Below are 22,326 nucleotides of genomic sequence, written 5' to 3'. Positions count from 1 at the left end.
CCCAAGACAATAGGTTTCCAGGAGGGCTCAGCTGCTCGCAAGATAAATCCTCCTTGTCTACTTCATCTGATGATTAACTTTCCCGCTACGCAGCATCGGGGCAAAGGACCTTTCTGATGTGTGTGCAGATAAACACTTGCACACGCACATGTACCTTTTCAGGATGGAGCCATTCCCTTTCCCTTCTGACACTGTTAGAACTCGCTGAGAACTTAGTACAGACAGAAAAGACCTACATGCATATGACGTGGCTAGAAAAACCTACTATTTTCCCCCCCAGAGAAGTTCAAAAACAATTTTACAAAGGACAGAAATAAAAAAGAATGGAAACAAAAGCATCTGAATAAGCAGAGACAAAAAAAAAAAGAAAAAAGAAAGAAAAAGAAGCAAGCAGAGCTATTTGGAATTGGGTTGCCATGAGATAACCCTTCCTGTATTCTATCACCTCAGTCTTCTCAGGGTTCCCTCAGGGCTGGTACAGGGGTGCTGCTCTCTTGGTTTGACCCCACAGAGTAGTTTTCTGATACATCTGAAATGTGTACTTCATTACATTGAATAAAAGAGAACGCGATATTTGACTCAAACCCTAAGGAGGCAATAACAAAAGATGAGGATAGTTAATTCGAAAATGAGCCAGCCCCATATTTCCCTGAAAACGTTGTGAATAAAGGGGTGGGCTGGAGCTGACAGAAAACAGCTGGAAAAGCATAGCCAACCACGCTCAGAAGTCTGCAGTGTGGGGCAGAGTCTGGGGCCTGGGACAGCACAGCCCTCTGCAGGCACGGCCGTGGAAAGTTATGAGTGACTTGGCAGGGGTAGGTGTGAGTGGGGTACGGGGCTGGTGTCTTCACATACTTAAAGGCCGACCCTTACAAGAGCCTGTGCCTGAGCCAAGGGACACCTTGTTCCAAAGAACAGAATGGAGTCTTGTTTAATTTGCTGCCCCTACCTCCTCTGGGCACAGCAGAAGCTACCAAGGAACTGAGATTAGAGGAACCTGAGGTCAGATTTCCAATAACATAAACGTTCACACAGAACACATATGATGCTCTCCAATATCCCAGACAGCAGATAGTTAACTCTGTGGAAAATACAAAGGAGAAGACTGAGGCCGGTGGGGGGAGGGGGCAGGAGCAGCAATACACACCTGACACTGTAGCCTGTGAGGGAACCATGAGCTTTCAGGGAACCTGGAACCCAGCTGGAGATGTGGGATAACGAAGCTTTGATTGTGTTAAGACATAATTTTAATTGTTTAAGTAGAAATGTCTATATTAAATGGAACAGGTGTTTGAAGGGGAAATAAAAGATTAAAAAACAGGCAGCTGGCGCTGGAGAACTTGAATGTCCTGCTTTGTTTTTAACACACGGGCAGATGATGGGCATTTAGCCTGGCAAAGACAGGGAAGTGCGGGCCTCTACAGGATGTCCTTGGGTGTGGCTAACAGGAACTTTTCTTAGGAGAAGCAGCAGAAACAGGGCTGGCCAGTAGGTGGTTGGAAGTGGACAGAATGATGATGCCTTCAAAGACACCTGAGACCCCCTCATCCCCAGAGCCCATGAGTGGTGCTCCTGTGCAGAATGGGGCTTTACAGACAGGATTTAAATGCAGAATGTTGATACGGAATAGCTGTCCTGGATTATTATTGGGATGGGCCCAATGTGGGTTGTGAAGACAGGAGATGACAGGAGGGAGGCAGGAGCAGGAAGGACAGTGACTGCCAGCTTCGAGGATGGAAAGGGCCACGAGGAATGTGGGCAGCTGCTTGGAGCTACAACCGACAGGAAACGGACTCTCCTATGGGAATGCAGCCCTGTCCACCCACTTAGCACAAGATAATAAATGTGCCTTGTTTTAAGCTGTCCTTTCTGCTGTTATTTGCTGTAACAGCAATGGGGAACTAACACAAGGTTTGAGAACAGTGTCCCGGGAGTCACCATCTGTGGCACGGTAGACAGTTCAAGCCCACATCAGTGAGAGTGGAGAAAGGTCTGGAGATGCAGGCAAACTCACATGGAGTAGAGAAAAAGGAAAAAGATGAGGGCCAGACTGTGGACACAAGACAAAATAGCACCGCTCTGGGGTGACAGTGAAAAACCAAGGGGTGCTCATGGCAGGAATGCGGAAGAATGAGATGGTAAGACCTAGTGACATTCTAGAAAGGTCAAGTAAGAGAAAGGTCAGAAGGACCTTCAACACTCCGAACCTTGAACTGTTAGTTCTAAGCATTGTCGTTGTGTGTGTGTGTGTGGTGTATGTATGTGGTGTGTGTATGATGTGTTTATAAGTGATGTGTATATTTAGTGTGTGTGGTGTATGTGTATGTAGTGTGTGGTGTGTGTGTATGTAGTGTGTGGTGTGTATGTGTGTGCATATTTGGTGCGTGTTGTCTATGTAGTGTAGGGTTGTAGACAAAGACTGTTCTTACGTTTCCTGGCCGCCCAGACCCGAATAATCACACGCAAACTATATTAATTACGACACTGTTTGGTCAGTGGCTCAGGCCTATTTCCAGCTAGCTCTTCCATCCTAAATTAACCCATTTCTATTAATCTACGTATCACCACAAGGCTGTGACCTACTGGTAAGGTTCTGGCATGTTTCTCCTTTGGCAGCTACATGGCATCTACCTGACTCCACCTTCTTTCTCCCTGCATTCAGTTTGGTTTTTCCACCTAGCTCTATTCTGCCCTGATATAGGCCAAAGCAGCTGCTTTATTAACCAATGGCAATAAAACATATTCACAGCATACAGAGGGGACCCCACATCAGAGGGGGACAAAAGCACAGCTTGATGACGAGGCTTGCCCGGTGGGGAGCAGCGCCTTAAAGCCATTCAGTCTTACTGCCACGGTGCTTCTGAGCAGTTTTAAAGTTAGGATTACAGAGGGATACACACTTTTACATCTCACTAACGCACGCATTTGCCTTTTGGCCTTGCCTTTCTACCAATTCTAACACGGCAGTGGCGGTCCCACAAAGTCAAACAGCACGGTCTACCAACAGCCTGTCCCTGCTCCCAAACTGGAGCTCACGTGCCTAGAAGGATGTCTTAAATTCTGTCACAGAGATTTGAGAATTACTCCTCAATTTACTCTAACAAGCTTCATTATGAGAAACTGGATAAAGTTAATAAATAATAGAACTGCAGAAATTGAAAGAACAAGTCCAAGAGAAAGTACAGGATATTTTTTTTTTGTTTGTTTTGACAATGCTTGATTGCTGATGAGAGGGTAAAAAAAAAAATGTCCTAGGGCAGAACGTGAGCAATCCGGTCTGCACACAAGTAGCGTCTGTGGGCTGCCCCATGGACAGGGCCAGCCTAATTGGCAGTCACCCTGCTGTGTCTGTTATGGGGTCGATCCCCTGGTATCTGGAGAGCTCAGCTGGGTTGTGCTGGTGGCTGAGTACTTCATGCTGACCCAGTGGGTTAGGAAGGGGCTTGCACCTGACAAGCTGGTCAAGGCTACACTGGCAGGGAGAAGCTGTGTGCAGATGGAGAGAGACCTGACCTCAACCTTCCATAGGGACTTAGTTTACCAGGGTCCTAGAGGAATTTGTTTGCTCCTAAAACCAAACAAAACAGAATCCCATGAAGAAGAGGGACTCCAATTTTATGTTTGTTTCTCTCTGAGGTCCCTGGGGCTGGTGCTTTTTAAAAACAAGTCTTCTGGCTGTAGCAATATTTCATTTGTATTTTAATAAATAAAGCTTGCCTGAAGTTCTGAGAATAAAACAGCCACTCTAGTCAACTGTACAGACCAGGCAGTGGTGACACACACCTTTAATCCCAGTAGCCACACTAGCTTGTCACAGAAACGGGGCAGTAGTGGTGTACTCCTTTAATCCCGGCCCTAGAGAAGGGAGGAGACAGTTCTCAGACACAGTATCATTCTGAGGATTCCTGGAGGCAAGATCATTACTTCAGACTGAGGCAGAGGTAAGAGCCAGTGGCTGGCTGTTTTGCTTTTCTGACCTTCAGGTCGAACCCCAATATCTGTCTCTGGGTTTTTATTAGTTGTGCTATGCCAGGCAGCATCCGATGGAAATCTGTAGGAATTTGCATGGTTTCTCCAGGAGGAAACCTGAACTTGATGGAATGCTAACTGGAGAATTAAATTTACTTAATCAAATGATTTGCCATCATTTAAAAAAAAAGTTTAGAACATCTCTAAGAAGAAGAGAGGGAGGAGGCCTGGTGGTGCAGGCCAAGCCCAGCGCTCAGGAGGAGGAACAGAGGGGTACCTGTAGAGTCTAAGCCAGCCAGAGTGAGACTCTGTTTGAAACTAGACAGACAAAAATCTCAACACAGACAACAGGCAAACAGGCTGACTAATCTTTCGGTTTAGACTTAATTCTCTACTCTCTTGATTAAAGTGGGAAACTTTTCACAATGTTCTAAAAGCCTTTTCGTTCAGAATCAACACATTATGACATCTTTTATGCAGTGATGTGTCCCAGAATAAATACATAGACATTAAAAAGCATAAAACTAAAAGACTCTCCTAACAACCCATTTCTGGCTTCTTGCCCAACTAATTATGGCATGCATCCATGTGTTTCATACATATATTTCACATGTGTGAATATAACATTTATATACATATATAAGTGATTTATACATATATGTATGATATACTCCTAGTCACAGATATGTGGAAAGAAAAATGATAAATTTGAACTGACTCCTCACTTGTGATTTTTTTTACACTCATTAGGTATTTCAAATTATTGTAAAAAATTTAGCACCCAAGTAATTCATAACCCACAAAAAATTAAGCCTGGTTTGGAGGGTTTTTTAAGTATTTATTTTCAATTCCTTAGTGATCATTTCTTCCTGAGTATCAGTTATTTCTTTTGCTCTTCTGTTTCTTTACTCCATGACTTTGAGAAAGACCTCAGAGCTAAAGCACCGATCATTCTGGTGTAGTCGCTCTTCACAACTCTGAGCACAGCCATGGGCGGGGGACGGGGGATGGGACTCTTTCCATGTGCTCCATGTGAACACATGCGTGTAGATACATAAGCGTGTCTAGATACACAACAATTAAGTTGAATTTAATAAATTTCTTGCTGCATAGTGATTTTTTTGTGTTTTTTAGTAAAGAACATTAAATGTATTTCTTGGACAGATGAGGGCGTTGATCTTATTCATGGTAAACCTTTAATATTTGATGCAATGTACTGCAAACAGCTTTCACCGCAGATGTGCATATGCAAGCAATTGTGACAGAAAACCCACTTATTTGGAAATAAAAACCAAACACACTAACTGGACAATTGATTTTAAAAGGAAATTAATGCCATTATAAAGAAACTACATACACAGCAGACAGTCAATGTTCTGAGGAACACAGGATGGAATCTTAACATTATATCATGGGCCCCACACAGAGAAAAGGAGGAAAACATAAAACCAAAGATTACCTTTTTGTGCAAGGCATGGAATTCGCTGTACCTTTTCTCAACAAAATGTTTTCTTCCATTCATTAGCACTTCTATTTTAAACACCTAAGAGGGAAAAAAATTAAAGAGATTAATTCCACTAGTTCAAACCCCTCAGTTGTCGATGTGGTAAGTTTGTGACTGTGATATATTTCATCCCTTTAATTACAGAAGCTGATTCTCCCGGAACCCAGAAGGCTCAGGAGACCCTGACCCAACAACACTGATTAATGAGCCCTGGAACCAAATCCTCACCCACTAACTTTAGCATCTCCAAGAATGTGTCTACAGACAGGGAAACTCCCGTGCACTGAAACACTAATTCATTTTTTATGCAGAGAATATCCTTCGCTTGAAATGACTTCATCAAATGACAATGACGGCACAGAGCTGAGAGTGTGCTGCAAAAGCTAGACCCCTGAGGACGCAGTCACGGGGCACCCTGACTGGGGACTTCACGGAAGGCAGGTGTCATCTGAGACGATCATGCAAACAGCAGTGCGTTTTAGGTTAATTTCTTCCTAACCTGCATATTCGTCTCTAGTCTCAGCTGGGCTTATCCTGCTTTTTGCAAAACAGGGCAAATGCAGGGAGGGCTCATCCCCCCGCCCTCGCCTGATGTGAGTGACAGCCTGTGCTCTCACTTCCAAAAGGTTGAGAGGCCAGAGGCAGAGGTGCTCTGAGCACTCTAATTAGTAGGCACTAACATGACATCTTCTTGATCCTTGGGTCACTGGGTCAAGACTGGGAAGAGCGCTGAGAGGTACTGAGAGTCGTGGAAACAAGGCTCCACTCTGCAAGGGAGGAGTTACCTGGCAGGAAATAAAGAGCCAGGGCTGTTCCCGAGTCTCTGTCTCACCCTCGTTTTGCTAAGTGAGAGTCTGTAAACCCCAAGATGAGAGAATATTGGCAAGTTTGAGTTCCAGTTTGGATTAACCCTTGGAAAAGAACAAAGGGCATCACAGAGTAAAATAACAACAACAACCAAAAAAAAAACCCTGTTTATCCAAAATATAGTATGTATTTGTATTTAACATAGGACATGAAAGGTTCTATACTTTCAATATGAAAATAGAGCCCGATGGCCCTGTATTTCTGCTTTGTATGCAACAACTATTTTAGCTCAGACTTACTATCAAACATAAACGCTACCTGTACTTTTGTGTGTCTTTGAATCACAAATTCTTCCACTGTAAGATGCAGTTAAAAAACAAACAATCCTTCTTTTAAAAAATTTTACTGGAAAAAGTTTATCAATTTAATCAATATCTCATATTAACATTTCATTTCTTTAAGAATTCTTCCTCAACACTTTTCTTATTTTCTTTTAAAATATACATATGCTAACTCTTAGATACACATCCATTGCTTCTTAGAAAAACACTGGTTAGTTATTCACCAAAGAAATAATCCTTCTTGCAAAAGCCTCTCACAAAGAGAACTAGATAGACGTGTCCAGAAACAGATTCAAGAGGCAGGCAGCTTCAACCTGGCGTCCCCCTTTATTGGTCAAAACAATGTGGCAAGAATCAAAGTCGTTTCCAGCCACTGAGCTGATAAGACTGACCGGGTCTGGTTACTTGGGGGTGGCATCACAACAGCCCCTTTAATTGGCTGAAGAATCCATAGGACAGATATCAGTAATACTCAACCTACGACGTCACCTTCAGACATGACTACAATATACATGCAGTGTCTGAATAAGCCAGAAGAGGGCATCAGATCCCCCTGGAAGATGCTGGTGGTTCTGAACAGTCTGATGTAGGTGTTGGGAAACAGAGACCCTGAACAAGTATAACAAGAGTTCTTAACCACTGGGCTGTCTCTCCAGCCTTACCCCCAGGTTTGCAAAGTGTGTCCTTCTTTTCTTGTTATTGTAATAAAATATCCTGGGAAAAGCAACTTAAAGGAGAAAAAATTTATTTGGCTCAGAATTCTAGTCTGCAGTCCTTCAGGTCTGGGAAGTCACTGCAAAAGACAAGAGCTTGAGAGAATTGGTCACACTAGACAACAATCAAGGACAGAGAAGAAAGCTGGGTGGTGGTGGCACACACTTTTAATCCCAACACTTGTGAGTTCAAGGCCAGTCTGATGCACATAGACAGTTCCAAGACAACATGGAGAGACACTGTCTAAAAAAAACAAAAACAAAAGAACCCCAGAATAACAACAAAATGGAGAGGATGGATACACACTAGTGCTCAGTTCACTTTCTCCATTCTTAGACATGTTAGTATCTGCTGCCTAGGGAGTGTTGCTACCCACAGTGGGTATATCTTCCCACCTCAGCTAACACAGTCAAGAAAAATTACCCATGGACATACCCAAAGCATGTCACCTCCATAGGGAAAAAAAAATGCTTATACCAGACTAGAAACATCTAATGAATAATTCAAGCCTCTCCTAAGAAGAGATTTGGGTTCTATATATTGTACAAGCTGTCCCTTTTAAGGACAGGAGTAATTCTATCCAATTCTCCCTTGCTTCTTTGTTCACCTGGCTTAAATATATTTTTTACAGGAAGCTTGAGTCAATACGAAAAAAGTTACAAGAGTTGCATCTCATTGGTCATAGCACATTCCTTGGGTAAGTGATAAGGAGCTGAGCCATTTACCATGGCAGTGCAAGGTTTCAAGGTCCGAGGTATAAGACTGTGACCAGAGACCAGAAACACAGGACCCTGTGAGATATGCTGCAGAGTGATCTGTATAGAAAGTCAGGTCTTATCAGCCAGTCTTGGCAAGCAACGAATTGGCTTTTTTTTTTAGGTTGCTTTGTGTTAATAACCTTGGTTAGACATCTGCAACTCTGGCCAAGTGCATATCTGTAAAGTTTTTAGCTCATGATCCATTTACAGAAACATTCAGTCTAGTTTGAACTTGCTCTGAAGTAAAAATGAGCTAACTGTGTGTAGTTTGAGTAAAGGAACAAAGTAGGCTTTTCAGTGTCTTCCAGTCCTCGTGGGACAATAGATATAGTTATGAAGCATATCCTAGTATATTTTTCTATATATCAAAATTATACAGCTTACTGAGAAGTCATCTTCCTGACCATCCATAGGTATTTGTGCCCATAAGATTGAGAAACAATCATGAGATTACAAATACATATCATATGAAATTATACACTACAGTGCAGGTGTTGGGGAGACACCATAACTGCTTTAGCAAATGTGAAATGACAGACAGGAGCAACAGTTTCCAGAGTCTGTGTTCCCATAGGCTCTGCTTAGATGGGATTCTCCTCCATCAGAGAATCATTCCTCTGGTGGGTTGACATCTGAACATTAGTTGTTACCTGCTGTATATTCCCATGGTCTCTGACACCACTCCTCCAAAAGGCTATATTCAATGTAAAGGTTCAAATATAAAACAAACTAAATACAACATGATTTGGTACCAAGCTTTGCTTGTTATAACTCTTGAAATAGTTTGCACTGAGCAGCACACACTCAATGGTTGTGAACCGATGCTTTCCCCTCTACAGTTCTAAGCACACTTCTTTTTTTTTTCTTTTTTTTTAATATTTATTTATTTATTATGTATACAATATTCTGCCTGTATGACTGAAGGCCAGAAGAGGGTGCCAGACCTCTTTACAGATGGTTGTGAGCCACCATGTGGTTGCTGGGAATTGAACTCAGGACCTTTGGAAGAGCAGGCAATGCTCTTAACCACTGAGCCATTTCTCCAGCCCGAGACTATTTTTTTTTTAATTAAAACTTGGAAAAGTATTTTGCAAACCATAAAACACTGCACACTCAAAGTAGCTAAAGGACTACAGAAACTTAGTTCGATTTCTACTATGAACATTTTATTTTGACAAAACTTACAGATTCTGAAACTCACAAGCTTTGACCTACTTAAAAAGCAAAAGACAAAACATCACATTACAATATCTCAGGTGTGAATGAACTAGTACCACATTACCTGCATTTTATATACTATACAAGCGTACCTGGAAGACACAAGAACAAACTCGTTTTTAAAGTACAGTCTCTGGTTAATAGATGCCTGTATTTCAATGTATTGCCACTATTGGGAGACACAACTTCATGATAATTATCAAATTCTACAAATCATTTTTTTCTACTTTTGATTTGGAAATTAAAAAGTAAGAGGAATGAAGTAGCTTAAAATGTTACTGTACAAAGTACATCATGACAAGGAATCCTAGGAGTTCCCTCTGTTTTGTGTTTTTAAAGTTTAAATTTATTTTGTGTTTGTGCATATAACAGTTACTTGAGTACGGGAATGTATATGCCATGACACACAACTGGAGGTTGGAGGACAATTTTCAGGACTGAGTTCTCTCCTTCCATTGTGGATTCTAGGGTCAAACTCAGGTCTTCAAGCTTGTAAGACAACCACTTTTATCTGCTGAGCTTTCAGGCCAGCCTAGGAATGACTCCAGGAAATTTAAATGCTTTATAGCTTTAAACTTTTAGTGTGAAAAGAAAGTTAACACATGTGGAGGGATTAATAATGACTGTTCAATAGAACCTTCGTGTAGTTCTGAAACATCTACTTGTATAGCTGCCTTAAATGGAAATTAAAAGTCCACGATGGGAATTGTAACTAAGCAGACTTCTTGATTGCACAGTAAAAACAGAAATACATACACACACACAAACACACACAAATACATATAAACATACACAGCACAGTTAGACTAGTGGTAACCATTCATTACTGTGTTCAGTTCTTAGACTCAATCTGTACATCATGGAAGACAATTATTATTACACATCAGGTTGTAAGTATATTAAAACCTTGTCAGTATAAAAATACAATGAATTTTGTGTTTTCAATGGGTTTCAGGTGTGTGGCTGCTTGTGTATGTGCTTCTCATACTTTTTCTTTCTTTCTGTCCCTCTCTGTTGTTTTGTTCTACCCTTGCTTGTTTGTTTCATATACTTGATTATTTTCTAAAAAGAGAGAGAGAAAGAAGGTGTGGAATTGAATGGGTGGGGAGGTAGAGAGAATTGGGGAGTTGATGAAGGAGGGGAAAATATGATCAAAATATATTATATTAAAAAAACTATTTTCATTTAAAAAGAAAATGACCATGGGAAGGAAAGACATGAGAAAAGACATGATATAGATACAGCCTTTGGGGGAAAAAATGATACAAGCAGAAGAGATGAGGTGTACTGGGAAGGAACTAGATGAAAGAAGAAACTTGAGGAGCTGGAGAGATGGCTCAGTGTTTGTGAGCACCAGTTACTTTTCCAGAGGACCCTGGTTCAATTCCCAGCATCATATAATGGCTTCCAACCACCTGTAATTCCAGTCCCAGGGGATCTGGTACCCTTTTCTGGCACCAGGACCACATGTGGTATGCATCCATATACATAAAATAAAAATGTGAATTAAAAGAAAAGGAACTGGGGTGAGAATCTCCTCCCTTGACATGATTGGCCATCAAAGGACGCTGCTAAAAAGCTGCCGAATGCAGGAAAACCTATGTTCCAAGCATATATGCAATATGTGTGTGTACTTAGTAACATATATAATATATATTACACACATATATCATGCATATATGTTAATTTTCTTTGAAATTTGATAAAAATTATAATTTTCCTTTAAATCTCTTGATTTAAAGAAAACTTTTATTTTTAGCATGATGGCTCAATAGGTAAAGGCACTTGATGCATAAACCTGGTGATCTCTTTGATCCCCAGAACCCAAATAAAAGTGGAAGGAGCAAATCAATTCCACAAAGCAGTCCTTCACACAACACATGTAGTCAAAGATGTGAGTGTAGGAATGCACACTCATACGTGCATACGCATGCGCACACACACACTAACAGATATAATTTTAAATTTAAAATGTAACATATTCATTCCCATAAGGCTGACACTTCAGAGTTCTAGAGCCATGCATGTGCAGACAAGCCCTCAGGTAGAAGTGCCTGAATGTTAAAAGGTTCTGTGTGACCCATGTGTGCACATGAGTGGTTACATCCACTATGACTCAGCTAAGCCCTTGTGCGCATGCGTGAGCCTGTCATCTGTGTATGACGTAGTCACGCCAACCCCCGGTGGGCGTGCTCGCTCTCTCTCCCTCTCCCCTCTCCCCTCTCCCCCCTCTCTCTCTCTCTCTCTCTCTCTCTCTCTCTCTCGCTCGCTCTCTCTCTCTGTCTCTCTCTCTTTCTCTCTCTCTCTCTCCTCTCTCTGCACACCGATTCCCCAGGCCCTGTACACGCCCCCTCTAATAAACTCCTAAGCGGGTTTGTTGGGTGTTCCGTGTTTCCTTCTCACTCAAGCCAGGTAATTTCAAAAAATGCTTTATAAAATTAATCTCATCCTCATGGCGAAAGCTGAATGTGGAAGGGAAAGAGACACAAGGATGGGATCAGCTAAGCTAAGTTCATTTTGCAAAGTGCCTGGGAGTCAGCAGAGACTTGAAAATTGAGATACAAGGCATGAGAAGGGCTATGAATTCCTGAGAGCTGTGACGCTTCAGTTCCTGGTTCTCTGGGGCCCTGGGCACATCTTATTCCTCCTCTGCACATATTTTGCTTTCAGACATCATAATAATGATGCCAGTTAGGTCAAATGTCTGAAATGTTTCTGTAGAGACAGAAGGAAATATTTTTCTTGAGTTTATTGGTATTTGTGGGACTGCTGGATTAGATATACTTTCACGGCTTCAGGTTTTCAATCTTAAACCCTAGTGGTGATTTCAGCGGCTATCTTTTGACTGATTATTTGATTATGAAAGTCTTCGTTTTTCTTCTTCTTTTAAACCACATCACCAGTATGACACAAAACCAATCAATCAATTCAGTGAGGAAAAAAATGCATTCAAACCCATCAGGTCATATGCATTATTGCCTACATAGTTTTTCATTAGCTTCAGTATCACGTGACTTTGACTTAGACATTCAATACAATATGAATGCCGCTTCGGCTTGGCTTGCTTGAGCTGTGCTAACAAATCACATTTGTTAAACAATGAGCCATCCCAGAAGAGAACTGCTCTCTGGGCCTTCCCATTCTTCTTTAGGATCTACTAGAATGAAAATAGATTTTTATCCCCACTACTTACTAACTGGGCAAATCTCTAAATAACAATGATACAGTATCTTTGCCATTGAAATAAACATAACAAGACAGGACTCTTGACAGCACCGTGCTAGAGAACACTTGCCTTGGTCGCAAGATGAACAAGAAGAGGGAAAATTATTGCTATTTATGAAGAGGTGGACAAAATCCCCAGAAGAAAGTAGAAAACAGTTTCCATGAGCTTCTAAAGACAACCTGTCTCGACTTGTCACACAGTTAAACAAGAATCCTTCTTTCTTCCCACAAACTACTTAGCAATAGATTGTGTCCCCTAATCACAGATCCATGGCTTGGGGTGGAGAACAAAATTTATTTGCTTCCACAACCTTCCAGAAACTGCAATTTACCTACTGAACCTTGCCACCACAGCCATCTCCTTCTTTACTCCCCAGCCCTCCCCCAATCACGCTGCTGGACACTGCCTGTGAAGAGCTGGCTCTTATCACACAGTCTTGATTTGTAATAAGACTTCTCAATAATGATGCCTATTTATGTCATTAACTTAAATAATGGCTGGTGAAACTCTTTCTTAGGGAGGTTACTGGAGAGAGGACAAGGTGACTCCAGGTAACCCAGCTACCACATCTACCCCTCTCTGTCTCCACCGCCAGAGGCCCTGAATGCACAGAAACAACTCACCAGTTTGTGCTGGGCTTAAAAGAACCCACTGAAACCACACAAACCCTGCACTGTCCCACAGTTTAGACTGAATTTATTTATACAAATTTACGGCTAAAGTTCTGTATCAAACCAATTGTTATTTCCAGATCTACAGAGCCAGTACCAGTGGCGAGGGTCTGGGAGAGGAGGAGGGTTCCTAATGAGCGGGGTCTCGGCATGAATCACTGTCATTCTCCGTGTGGAATCAGCATTTCTGAAGCCATGTGCAAGGAGCTGCCGGGAAGGAGGAAAAGGCCACTCCTCACGCTTCTTGTATTGATTTCTTTTACCCCAAACAAAGAGATTCTCCAGTTACATGATATATCATAATCACTTAATTTGTCTGACTGCTTTAGAAAAGAACAATGGATGCAGGAAAAGGTGTTGACTTGCAGAAATATAATCATTTTGAGGGCTTTCTGCTCTTGGTACGGGCTGCTTACTGTTAGTAACATGCCGTGTGGAGTCTCCAGAGAAATGGAACACGCAAAGCTCTAATTCGGGCATCCCCAGGAGTCCACGGGAAGTCCGAAGCAGGCAACTACGGGGGAGTCAGAAAATGCAGAAGTGCGGCAGGCTGGCCCTGCTTTGCAAGCTTTACCCCTGGGCTTAGTGCATCAGATACTCACAGGTCAAACCCCAAGTCTACCTACACATAATGGGCGCTTTTCTCTCTTTCTACACAGAGACAGTGTAGTAGTGGACTGGCAAACATTTCCTTGTGAATCAGTGCATACAGGTCTAAACGAAACTTTTGGACAAAGTCTTTTTCTAGACAAAATGGTTCACAGATATGGCACTAATGCCTCTAGCCATGATTTGATCTCTACACACCCAGAGTTCTGCTGTCAGGATAGCTTTGCTGAGACCGGCTCTCCTAAGGCTAAAATCACAGCATCGTCCCAACAGGACCAAAACCAAACAACAACAAAATCCAAAACACCACCACCACCAAAAAACATTTCCCAACAAGTAATTTGCCTGGCTTTCAGGACAGCACATCCAATTTAAATATAGTTGATGGTTGGAAATAAAAGTTTTATCTGTTGTTCTTATATGGCTTTTCAGGAGACAAACCAAAAGAACTCTTTACTCTGAATCAATATCCATGAAAAATATAGCAGAGGAGCTGCAAGGATGGCTCAGCTGGTAAAGCACTTGCCTAGTAAGCAACGGGACATGAGTTCAATCCCTGGCGCCCGCAAAAAAATGATGGCAAGGCTTATAATCCCAGTACTGGGGAGGGGACACCAGAAGGGTTCCTGAGACTCGCTGACGGCCAGCTTGGCCTAATTGATGAGCGGCAGGCCGTTATGAAAGTCTTCCCTAAAGAAGACAGATGGTGGCCCTGGGCATGACACATGAGGCCACCCTCTGGTCTCCACATTACATGCACACATGTGTATATGTATTCCCACACAAGTGGGCTGGCACACATACACAGGAGCAACACACACACACACACACACACACACACACACACCAATTGAACACAAAGCACAAAAGGGTGATTATTTCTATAATATGTAGTCATATAATATACTAATATTATATACTGTTTATTGCACAGAGTACCATGCTAAAATTGAAATATGATTTACTTCTCATTTTCATATTTATAAGAAACTTGTGCTGGCTAGGCTTACGTCAACTTGATACAAGCTAGAGTTATCCGAAAGGAGGAAACCTCAATGAAGAAGAGGCCTCCATAAGATTCAGCTGTAGGGCATTTTCTTAATTAATGGCTGATGGGAAAAGGCCCAGCCCATTGTGGGCGGCTCCATCCCTGGGCTGGTGGCTCTGGGTTCTATAAGAAAAAGTAAGTTGAACAAGCTAGGGGAAGCAAGCCTATGCAGCACCCCTCCATGACCTCTGCATCAGCTCCTGCCTCCAAGCTCCTGCCTCCAGGCTCCTGCCTCCAGGCTCCTGCCTCCAGGTTCCTGCCTCCAGGTTCCTGCCCTGTGTGAGCTCCTGTCCAGACTTCCTTCAGGGATGAACAGCAATGCTGACGTGTAAACCAACTAAACCCTTTCCTCCCCAACTCACTTTATGGTCATGGTGCTTCATTGTAGCAAGAGAAACCTTAACGAAGACAGAGTTATATGTTCATTATTTTATTTAATTTAATTTATTGTTTTTTGTTTGTTTTGAGATAGGGTTTCTCTGTAGCTTTGGAGCCTGTTCTGGAACTTGCACTATAGACCAGGCTGGCCTCGAACTCAGAGATACTCTCTGCTTCTGCCTCTGCCTCCCAAGTCTGGGATTAAAGGCATGTGCCACCACTACTCAGCTGTCAAAATTCTTTTTAAAAAGTACATTTCAATGACAAAAATTACAAACATCGCAATGTTTTAAGGAGGGACTAATAACAGCATATGCATATTTTATAAGATTTATTAACATAAAATGATACTGTTAATTCTGTTAAAATTTAAAAAAAAAGCTGGGCAGGCTAGTACATGCCTGTAATCCCAGCAATCAGCAGACTAAGACACTACAGGTGCAAAGTTGGTCTGGGCTTCACTGCAAGACCCTCCCAACCAGAACAAATGAAAGCAGGCTACTAAAAGAGAGACTCTTAATTTAGTAAGCGCCTGTGCATGACGGCCCCGTGCACAGGCTCATTCACGTGTCCTTTATAAGGAAGACCTGGGGGTGGGGGTGGAACGGCAAATGTTCTTAAAGAACTATGAAGTGGTTCTTTTCTCCCTTCTCTGTTTTTCCTTTCTTCTCCTCCTTTTTAATTTTTTTCTTCCTTTTTCTGCACTCAGAATACATAACACACACATACTTTTGACTGGAAATAATCATTTAAATCATCAATCCCCACACCACCTCCCTCCTTAACACTTAGGCAAACTTCTTCACATCTTAATATTTTACTTAACTATAACATTAGCATTGCTATATAACTATATAACTATAACTATAGCATTGCTTTGCCAGATATATTTGTTCCAAGTCTGCTCTAAGGTAGAGACTGTAATTATATGCACGTATTCTATACCACATTTTACACAGCGTATGGACAATCAAATGCCAATTCCTCCATAAGTAAGTGTCTTAGTTAGACTTTCTATCACTGTGAAGAGACACCGCGATCAAAGCAACTCTTACAAAGGAAAGCATTAACTAGAGGCTGGCTTACAGTTTCAGAGGTTTAGTCCATTATTGTCACGGTGAGACGCATGGTGGCACGCAGGCAGCCGTGGTGCTTGAAAAGGAGCTGAAAGTTCTACATCTTGATACCACAGGCAGCAGAAGGAAACTGTGTGTCACACTGGGTCAGCATATGAGACCTCAAAGTCCACCCCACAGTGATACACTTCCCCTGACAAGGGCATACCTCCCAATAGTGCCACTCCCCAAGGGTCAAGCATTCAAACACGTGAGTCTCAGGGGGCCATTCCGATTCAAACCACCACACTAGGTAAGCTTGCTTACCTCACAGTTCCTCCGCACCTTCAGCAGCGACTCCTTCCAGCTAGCTGTCTTGGTTTGCATCTCTCTGGCCAAGGAGCAGATGTAGTTAGTTCTCCAGGAAGGCCACCTCTATCCTCTCTCTCCCTGCCCTGCCCGACTTCCTCAGCCTGTGTAACTTCTGCTGTGATCAGTTCCGCCTATCACACTAATTACCCAGGTTTCTCAGGTGGTTCTCAGGAAGGCTCAACCACAGACACTTTCTGTTCCTGTCTTGCTCTACTGGCTTCTTTTTCTTACTTCTCTCTTCTTGGCCGAAAAGGAAATGCCATAAAGCTGGCTCAAGACAAAATGCCACCTGAGTTCTCTAATTTCTGGACATTTCAAAACCTTGGAGGGATACATAAAATATGCCAGTGGCATAGGCTGTAAGCAAACGCTAGCCTTCTGAGGAATGGCTGGGCTAGGCTAACAGGTCACCAATAAAGAGATTCGGCTCCTTTTGAAGGCATTATTTTTTTCTGAAGTTCCAATAACCTTGCACATGAGAAGAGCTCCCTGGGACCCCACACAAGTGACCTGTAGAGCCAGGGTCTGAGCTAGAAGGAAATCCAGTGTGTGAGAAGTGCAGAAACAAATGGCTGCCCTTTGACCCTCTGACATAGGAAGATGTGACAGTGTTTGTTTCATTCAGTGAAGATTATGATATTATGATATCCTAATACCTAAATAGCCTCAGAGAGTTCATATATTGTTACATCTCCCTAATACACTTCCTGAAATACAGGGAGATTAAATGACTAATTTTTCTGGCCACAAAAAATCAGCATAACCAAGACCACAGGAACAAATCTAATGTCCCCCTCGCCGCCGCTCTCTTGCTTGGGTTTCTATCTGTTCTTAGGTATGACCCCCCAAATGAGTTGTGCACCTTTTCCTTTTTAAATTCAAAGATATTTCCACTTCATTAACACAATTCTTTATTTTCTACTTCTTTGTTAGGACCAAGGAGAAATTCTAGGCTTTAAGATTCAAATGACTTCCCCGAAATCAGAGCTGGACTCTCTCCTCTCAACGTGCCGACTTACATGAAATCTCTGAGAGTTTCTCTGCCTCCATAAAATGTGGGTGCCACTGCCCATCAGGCCCCCGTTTGCCTCTCTGCACAAACAGTCCAAAACAGTTTTCCTGATCTCTTTCAACTTGAAGTGTTGTCAATATATGGATTGTCTTGCTTTCTAATTCAGTGAAAAATCTAGTTTTCCATTAGTCTCTGCCTTTCTAATTTTCGATACAGCCTTACTAAATGTAATTATTAAAGGCAGATTCAAGAAAGCAATTACTGAGCTACTGGTTTGTATCTCTGAAGTCTTAATAAGTGGCAAAAAGTTGTAATTGCCCTGAGTATAAAATAAATTTTTCTACAGATCAGACACACACACCCTGGAGTTTGTACATGGAGAAACGGACTCAGACAGCACTGAGTCTCAACCTCGTTTCAGCTCTATTCACAGGCGGTGCTGGGTGACGCACAGTAGGCAACCACATTCCAGAAAGCCCACTCTGCTAGCTCTTCAGGACTCAGTGGCTTTGGTAAGCACCTAGCTTCTCTGAAACACCTTTTCCTCCCCATCTGAATAGACATCAGGAAATTAGATTAGACATTTAGCATCCACTCATCCAGCTCTCAAACTCTTTACTTAATCCCTAATAAACGTGGTGCCAGGCTCTGTACTAGACCCAGGCTGAGAAATTCTAATCTACAGCCATAAGACACAACCTACTAAAAAAAAAAAAACCCATAATTAACTATAAAGTAATGTACTCTCCTAATAACATAAATCAAAACAAAATTTTTAAAGCCTAATGAATAATTCTCCCTGTAAGTGTGTGAGTCGCTTTCCTTTGATCGTGATAACACACCATCATCAAGGTAACTTACAGAAAGAGATCAGACAGCAGGCACGCCAGCTTACCTCACGGGAGCGACAATCAGGAAGTCAAAGAGGGAACTGCAAGAAGAAAGGGGCCATAGAACCCAAAAGCCTGTCTCTAGTGGCTTTCCTTCAGCAAGGCCACGCCTCCTAAACCTCCCCAAACAGTGCCACCCAAATGGGTACCAACTGTAAGAATGCCTGAGCCTATGAGGGGCATTTCTCATTCAATCCACACCTAGGGAGACAAGTTCTTTGAGACCATCTCACTTCCAGACTGAACTCCACCACCTCCGCCATGCACAGAGGAAGCTCTCAATGTGCCTGTATTTAGAGAGAGAGTCTTTAAAGGGGTAACTAACTGTGGTTGAGTAGAGTAAGAAAGACAGAGCCTGAAACTAACAACAGCTAACCTCATAGGAGAAAGAAGTGGCATGTTAATTCTTGCATAAGGAGGCTGAGGCAAGAGTTATGAATTTAACTAGCAAAGCTGTTCCCAATAATCACACCTTTGAGACTATACTGAACTACATAGCAAGGCTGCCTCAAAGGAGGAAGAGGCATCACCAGAGGCCAAAGATGTAGCTTTTTTAGAGTACAATGACCTTTCCGACCCTTAGAAAGATAATCATCACCACTCTCAAGGATGCCTCTTGGTTTATCAGCAACATTCCAACTGGAACCTCCTGGCAGGTAACAACACTTACCATGAATCCTGATGACCTGAGTTCAATCCCCAGGATCCAGGTAGAGGGGGCAGAGAGAACTGACTGTGCAGAGCCATCTTCCAACCTTGGTACATGTGCCTTAGCTCATGTGTACCCACACACGCACATAAACACACGCACAACAAATAAATAAATGGAATAACAACAACGTAAAATAGCACAAGTTCTGCTTTAGACTTACTGACTGAATACATGAATGTGGCTTTGGGATTTCTGTTTGGAATCTCCCCTGGAGCTGCCGTCTCTAGATGCTGCCCTCAGTGTGCCAAGTGAGGGGTCCACTCCCCTGGAGCTGTCCTCTCCAGACCTCACTGATGGAGGAAGGTCATTGGTTAAATAAAAAGAAACTGCTTGGCCCTCATTGGTTAGAAGATAGGTGGGAGGAGTAAACAGAACAGAACACTGGGAGGAAGAGGAAGTGAGCTCAGACTCCACAGCTCTCCTCTCGGGAGCAGACGCCTCAGAGAGATGCCATGTTCCGCTCTCCCGGGCAGATGCACGCAATGAAGCAAGCCGCCAGGTTAGACATGCTGAACCTTTCCCGGTAAGACCGGTGCTCACAGATTATTAGAGATGGGTTGATCGGGATGTGAGAATTAGCCTGTAAGGGCTAGAGCTAAAGGGCCAAGCAGTGTTTAAATGAATACAGTTTGTGTGTTGTTATTTTGGAGCACCTCACCTGTGGGATGGTGGGGTTAGCATCTCCCCTGGGATACTTGGGACCACATCTACAGGCTATTTGAGGTGTGACCCCCCCCATTTGGATATTAGTGTGGTTATTTCTCAGAAAATTGGGAGATAATCTTCCTCAAGACCCAGTAACACCACTTTTGGGTATATATCCAAAGGATGCTCAATCGTGCCACAAGGACATGTGCTCAACTATGTTCATAGTAGCACTGTTTGTCATAGGCAGAACCTGGAAACAACCTAAATGCCCCTCGACCAAAGAATGGATAAGGAAAATGTGGTACATTTACACAATGGAGTACTACACAGCAAAAAAAAAAAATGACATCTTGAATTTTGCAGGAAAATGGATGGAGCTAGAAAACATCATTTTGAGTGAGGTAACCCAGACACAGAGAGACAATTATCACATGTACTCACTCATAAGTAGTTTTCAAACATAAAGCAAAGAAAACTAGCCCACAAATCACAATCCCAGAGAACCTAGACAACAATGAGGACCCTAAGAGAGACATACATAGATCTAATCTACATGGGAAGTAGAAAAAGACAAGATCTCCTGAGTGAATTGGGAGCATGGGGACTTTGAGAGAAGGTTGAAAGAAAGCGGAGAGGCAGGGAGGCAAGCAGAGAAAACTGTAGAGCTCAATAAAAATCAATAAACACACACACAATATTTCTCAACATGAAAATAATAATAATAATGGGGTTCAAAACTAGTTCAACTCTTAGATTGCTGCTGATTAAATATGAGAAGAATCCTCACTCCAGCAACTAAAAACCTATAAAGAGTGCATCACTACCACCAAGGCTGGGAGGCACAGCTGAAAATCTGAACGCACACCCAAGTGGGTTTCCTTCAAATCCTTTCTTAAATGTCTGAGAACCAAATGTGAAGTCAGAAGGAGAAAGAGAAGCAAGCAAGCAGCATACTTACTCCGTAAATTCTATGAAGAAGTTAAGAGCTTGCATTGCATGTTCCCAGCCAGTCACCCTGGGAAGGTTTACTGTGCTCATTGGTAGAAACCATTTTCTAAGGAGAGCATTGCTGAATGAAGCCTGGCTGGACCAGGGTTCTTCTGCTCCCTGTGGCATCTTAAGAGCAGGAGAGTCATTTATACTCAGTAGAAAGCCTTCTCCTTTCTAACAGAAAAGGAGGTTAGCATCTGAAGTTGTAGAGATTAGATCCCAATATCAGAATAATTAAGGCTGGCTGACAAATCTTCAGAATTGGGGGCGAGGGGGAGGAGCATGACAGAACACGCCATGCAAGCAGATCAGAAAACCGTACATCCCAGATCACTCATCAGATGAGGCTGACCTGTCAGCTTTCAGACACACTGCAGGCTATGGATAGGTGAAGCGTCTGTTTCCTTAAAGTGAGTTTGTAAGGGCGGAAGTGTCAGGGAGCCCAGCAATAACCTACTACAGAGAATTTGAGGTATGGGGCTGTGACATAGCCCAGCAGTTAGACCTAACACACACACAATGCCTTAGGTTCACTTCCCGGTTCCGCACAGGGCATCCATACGTCTGTAGTCTTTCTATACACTGTTTAAAGTACCTAGAAGGTACACTGGAAGAGAAAAGACTTTAAGCCAGTTTCATGGGATAGCAGGGTGGGAATGATTGCCAAGATCCAAATCAGAGATCTCCATGAAAGGGCTAGCGGCGACCCCTCCCACCTCCACCTTAACTAGGTGACAGCTGGCTAAGAGCCACCCACTTTGGAACCTTTACCGGAAATGGTTACATATTATTTAGCTTTCTTCAGATCAGTTGCTTGCTCTCTCCCAGAAGCCAGTCTGCCCCTCACGCTCCCAGCTGTGCCTGGCAGCGAGGAGGGAGTGACCCTAATTTTGAACTCCTCTCCCTGCTCTGGTATCACTGAGCCTGAGATGAACAGGGAAAGAACTTTAAAAGAAACAGGAAAAAAGCAAAAACTGGACATGGTGGGGGCTGTGCAAAGAGCCCACTGGATTACCCTGGGTGGGGAAGTCTCCAGAGAACCGGAGCAAAGCAGAGAACACCTAAAGCCCCTGTGTAGGTGGGGGAGGGATTCGAGTTCTGCAGTCACTTCCTGTTAGATTATTTCAAGTAACTTTCTCATTCTGAGAGTGAATCTGATCTCTGGTGATCTTAACTCCCCAACATCTTCTCTTTACAAGTCCTACCCTTTCGTAGTGAATGCTGGCTTACCATTTCTAGAATAAACTATCTTTCTGCCTTGAACCTATAAGCCCTCTGGCCACCCGGCCCCAGTACTGGCTGTATTCCTCAGTGAAAAACACACTCTTGAATGAATTACTCAACCAATACTTTATGGGAAAGAACCAATGAAATTCAATCTCACTTTTTTGGGGGCTATAAAGT

The 22,326-nt window shown here is 42.7% G+C and overlaps 1 protein-coding gene across 6 annotated transcripts in view; it reads right to left on the bottom strand.

Moving 5' to 3' along the window:
- LOC121441955 (sorting nexin-24) overlaps positions 1 to 22,326 on the bottom strand; it is a 138,009-nt gene that overhangs the window by 52,886 nt on the left and 62,797 nt on the right. For all 6 annotated transcript variants that reach the window (XM_041643380.1, XM_041643379.1, XM_041643381.1 and 3 more), the window contains exon 2: positions 5,429 to 5,512. In XM_041643380.1, coding sequence (XP_041499314.1) covers positions 5,429 to 5,512 — 84 coding nt within the window. The remainder of the gene's footprint in view (positions 1 to 5,428; positions 5,513 to 22,326) is intronic.

The sequence above is a fragment of the Microtus oregoni genome, unplaced genomic scaffold (assembly GCF_018167655.1).
Source record: "Microtus oregoni isolate MIOR12 unplaced genomic scaffold, Mior012 000085F_ref0000168, whole genome shotgun sequence".
In the NCBI taxonomy this organism is placed as follows: domain Eukaryota; kingdom Metazoa; phylum Chordata; class Mammalia; order Rodentia; family Cricetidae; genus Microtus; species Microtus oregoni.
The sequence above is the reverse complement of the archived record's forward strand: the minus strand, read 5'-3'. Positions and strand labels throughout refer to the sequence as shown.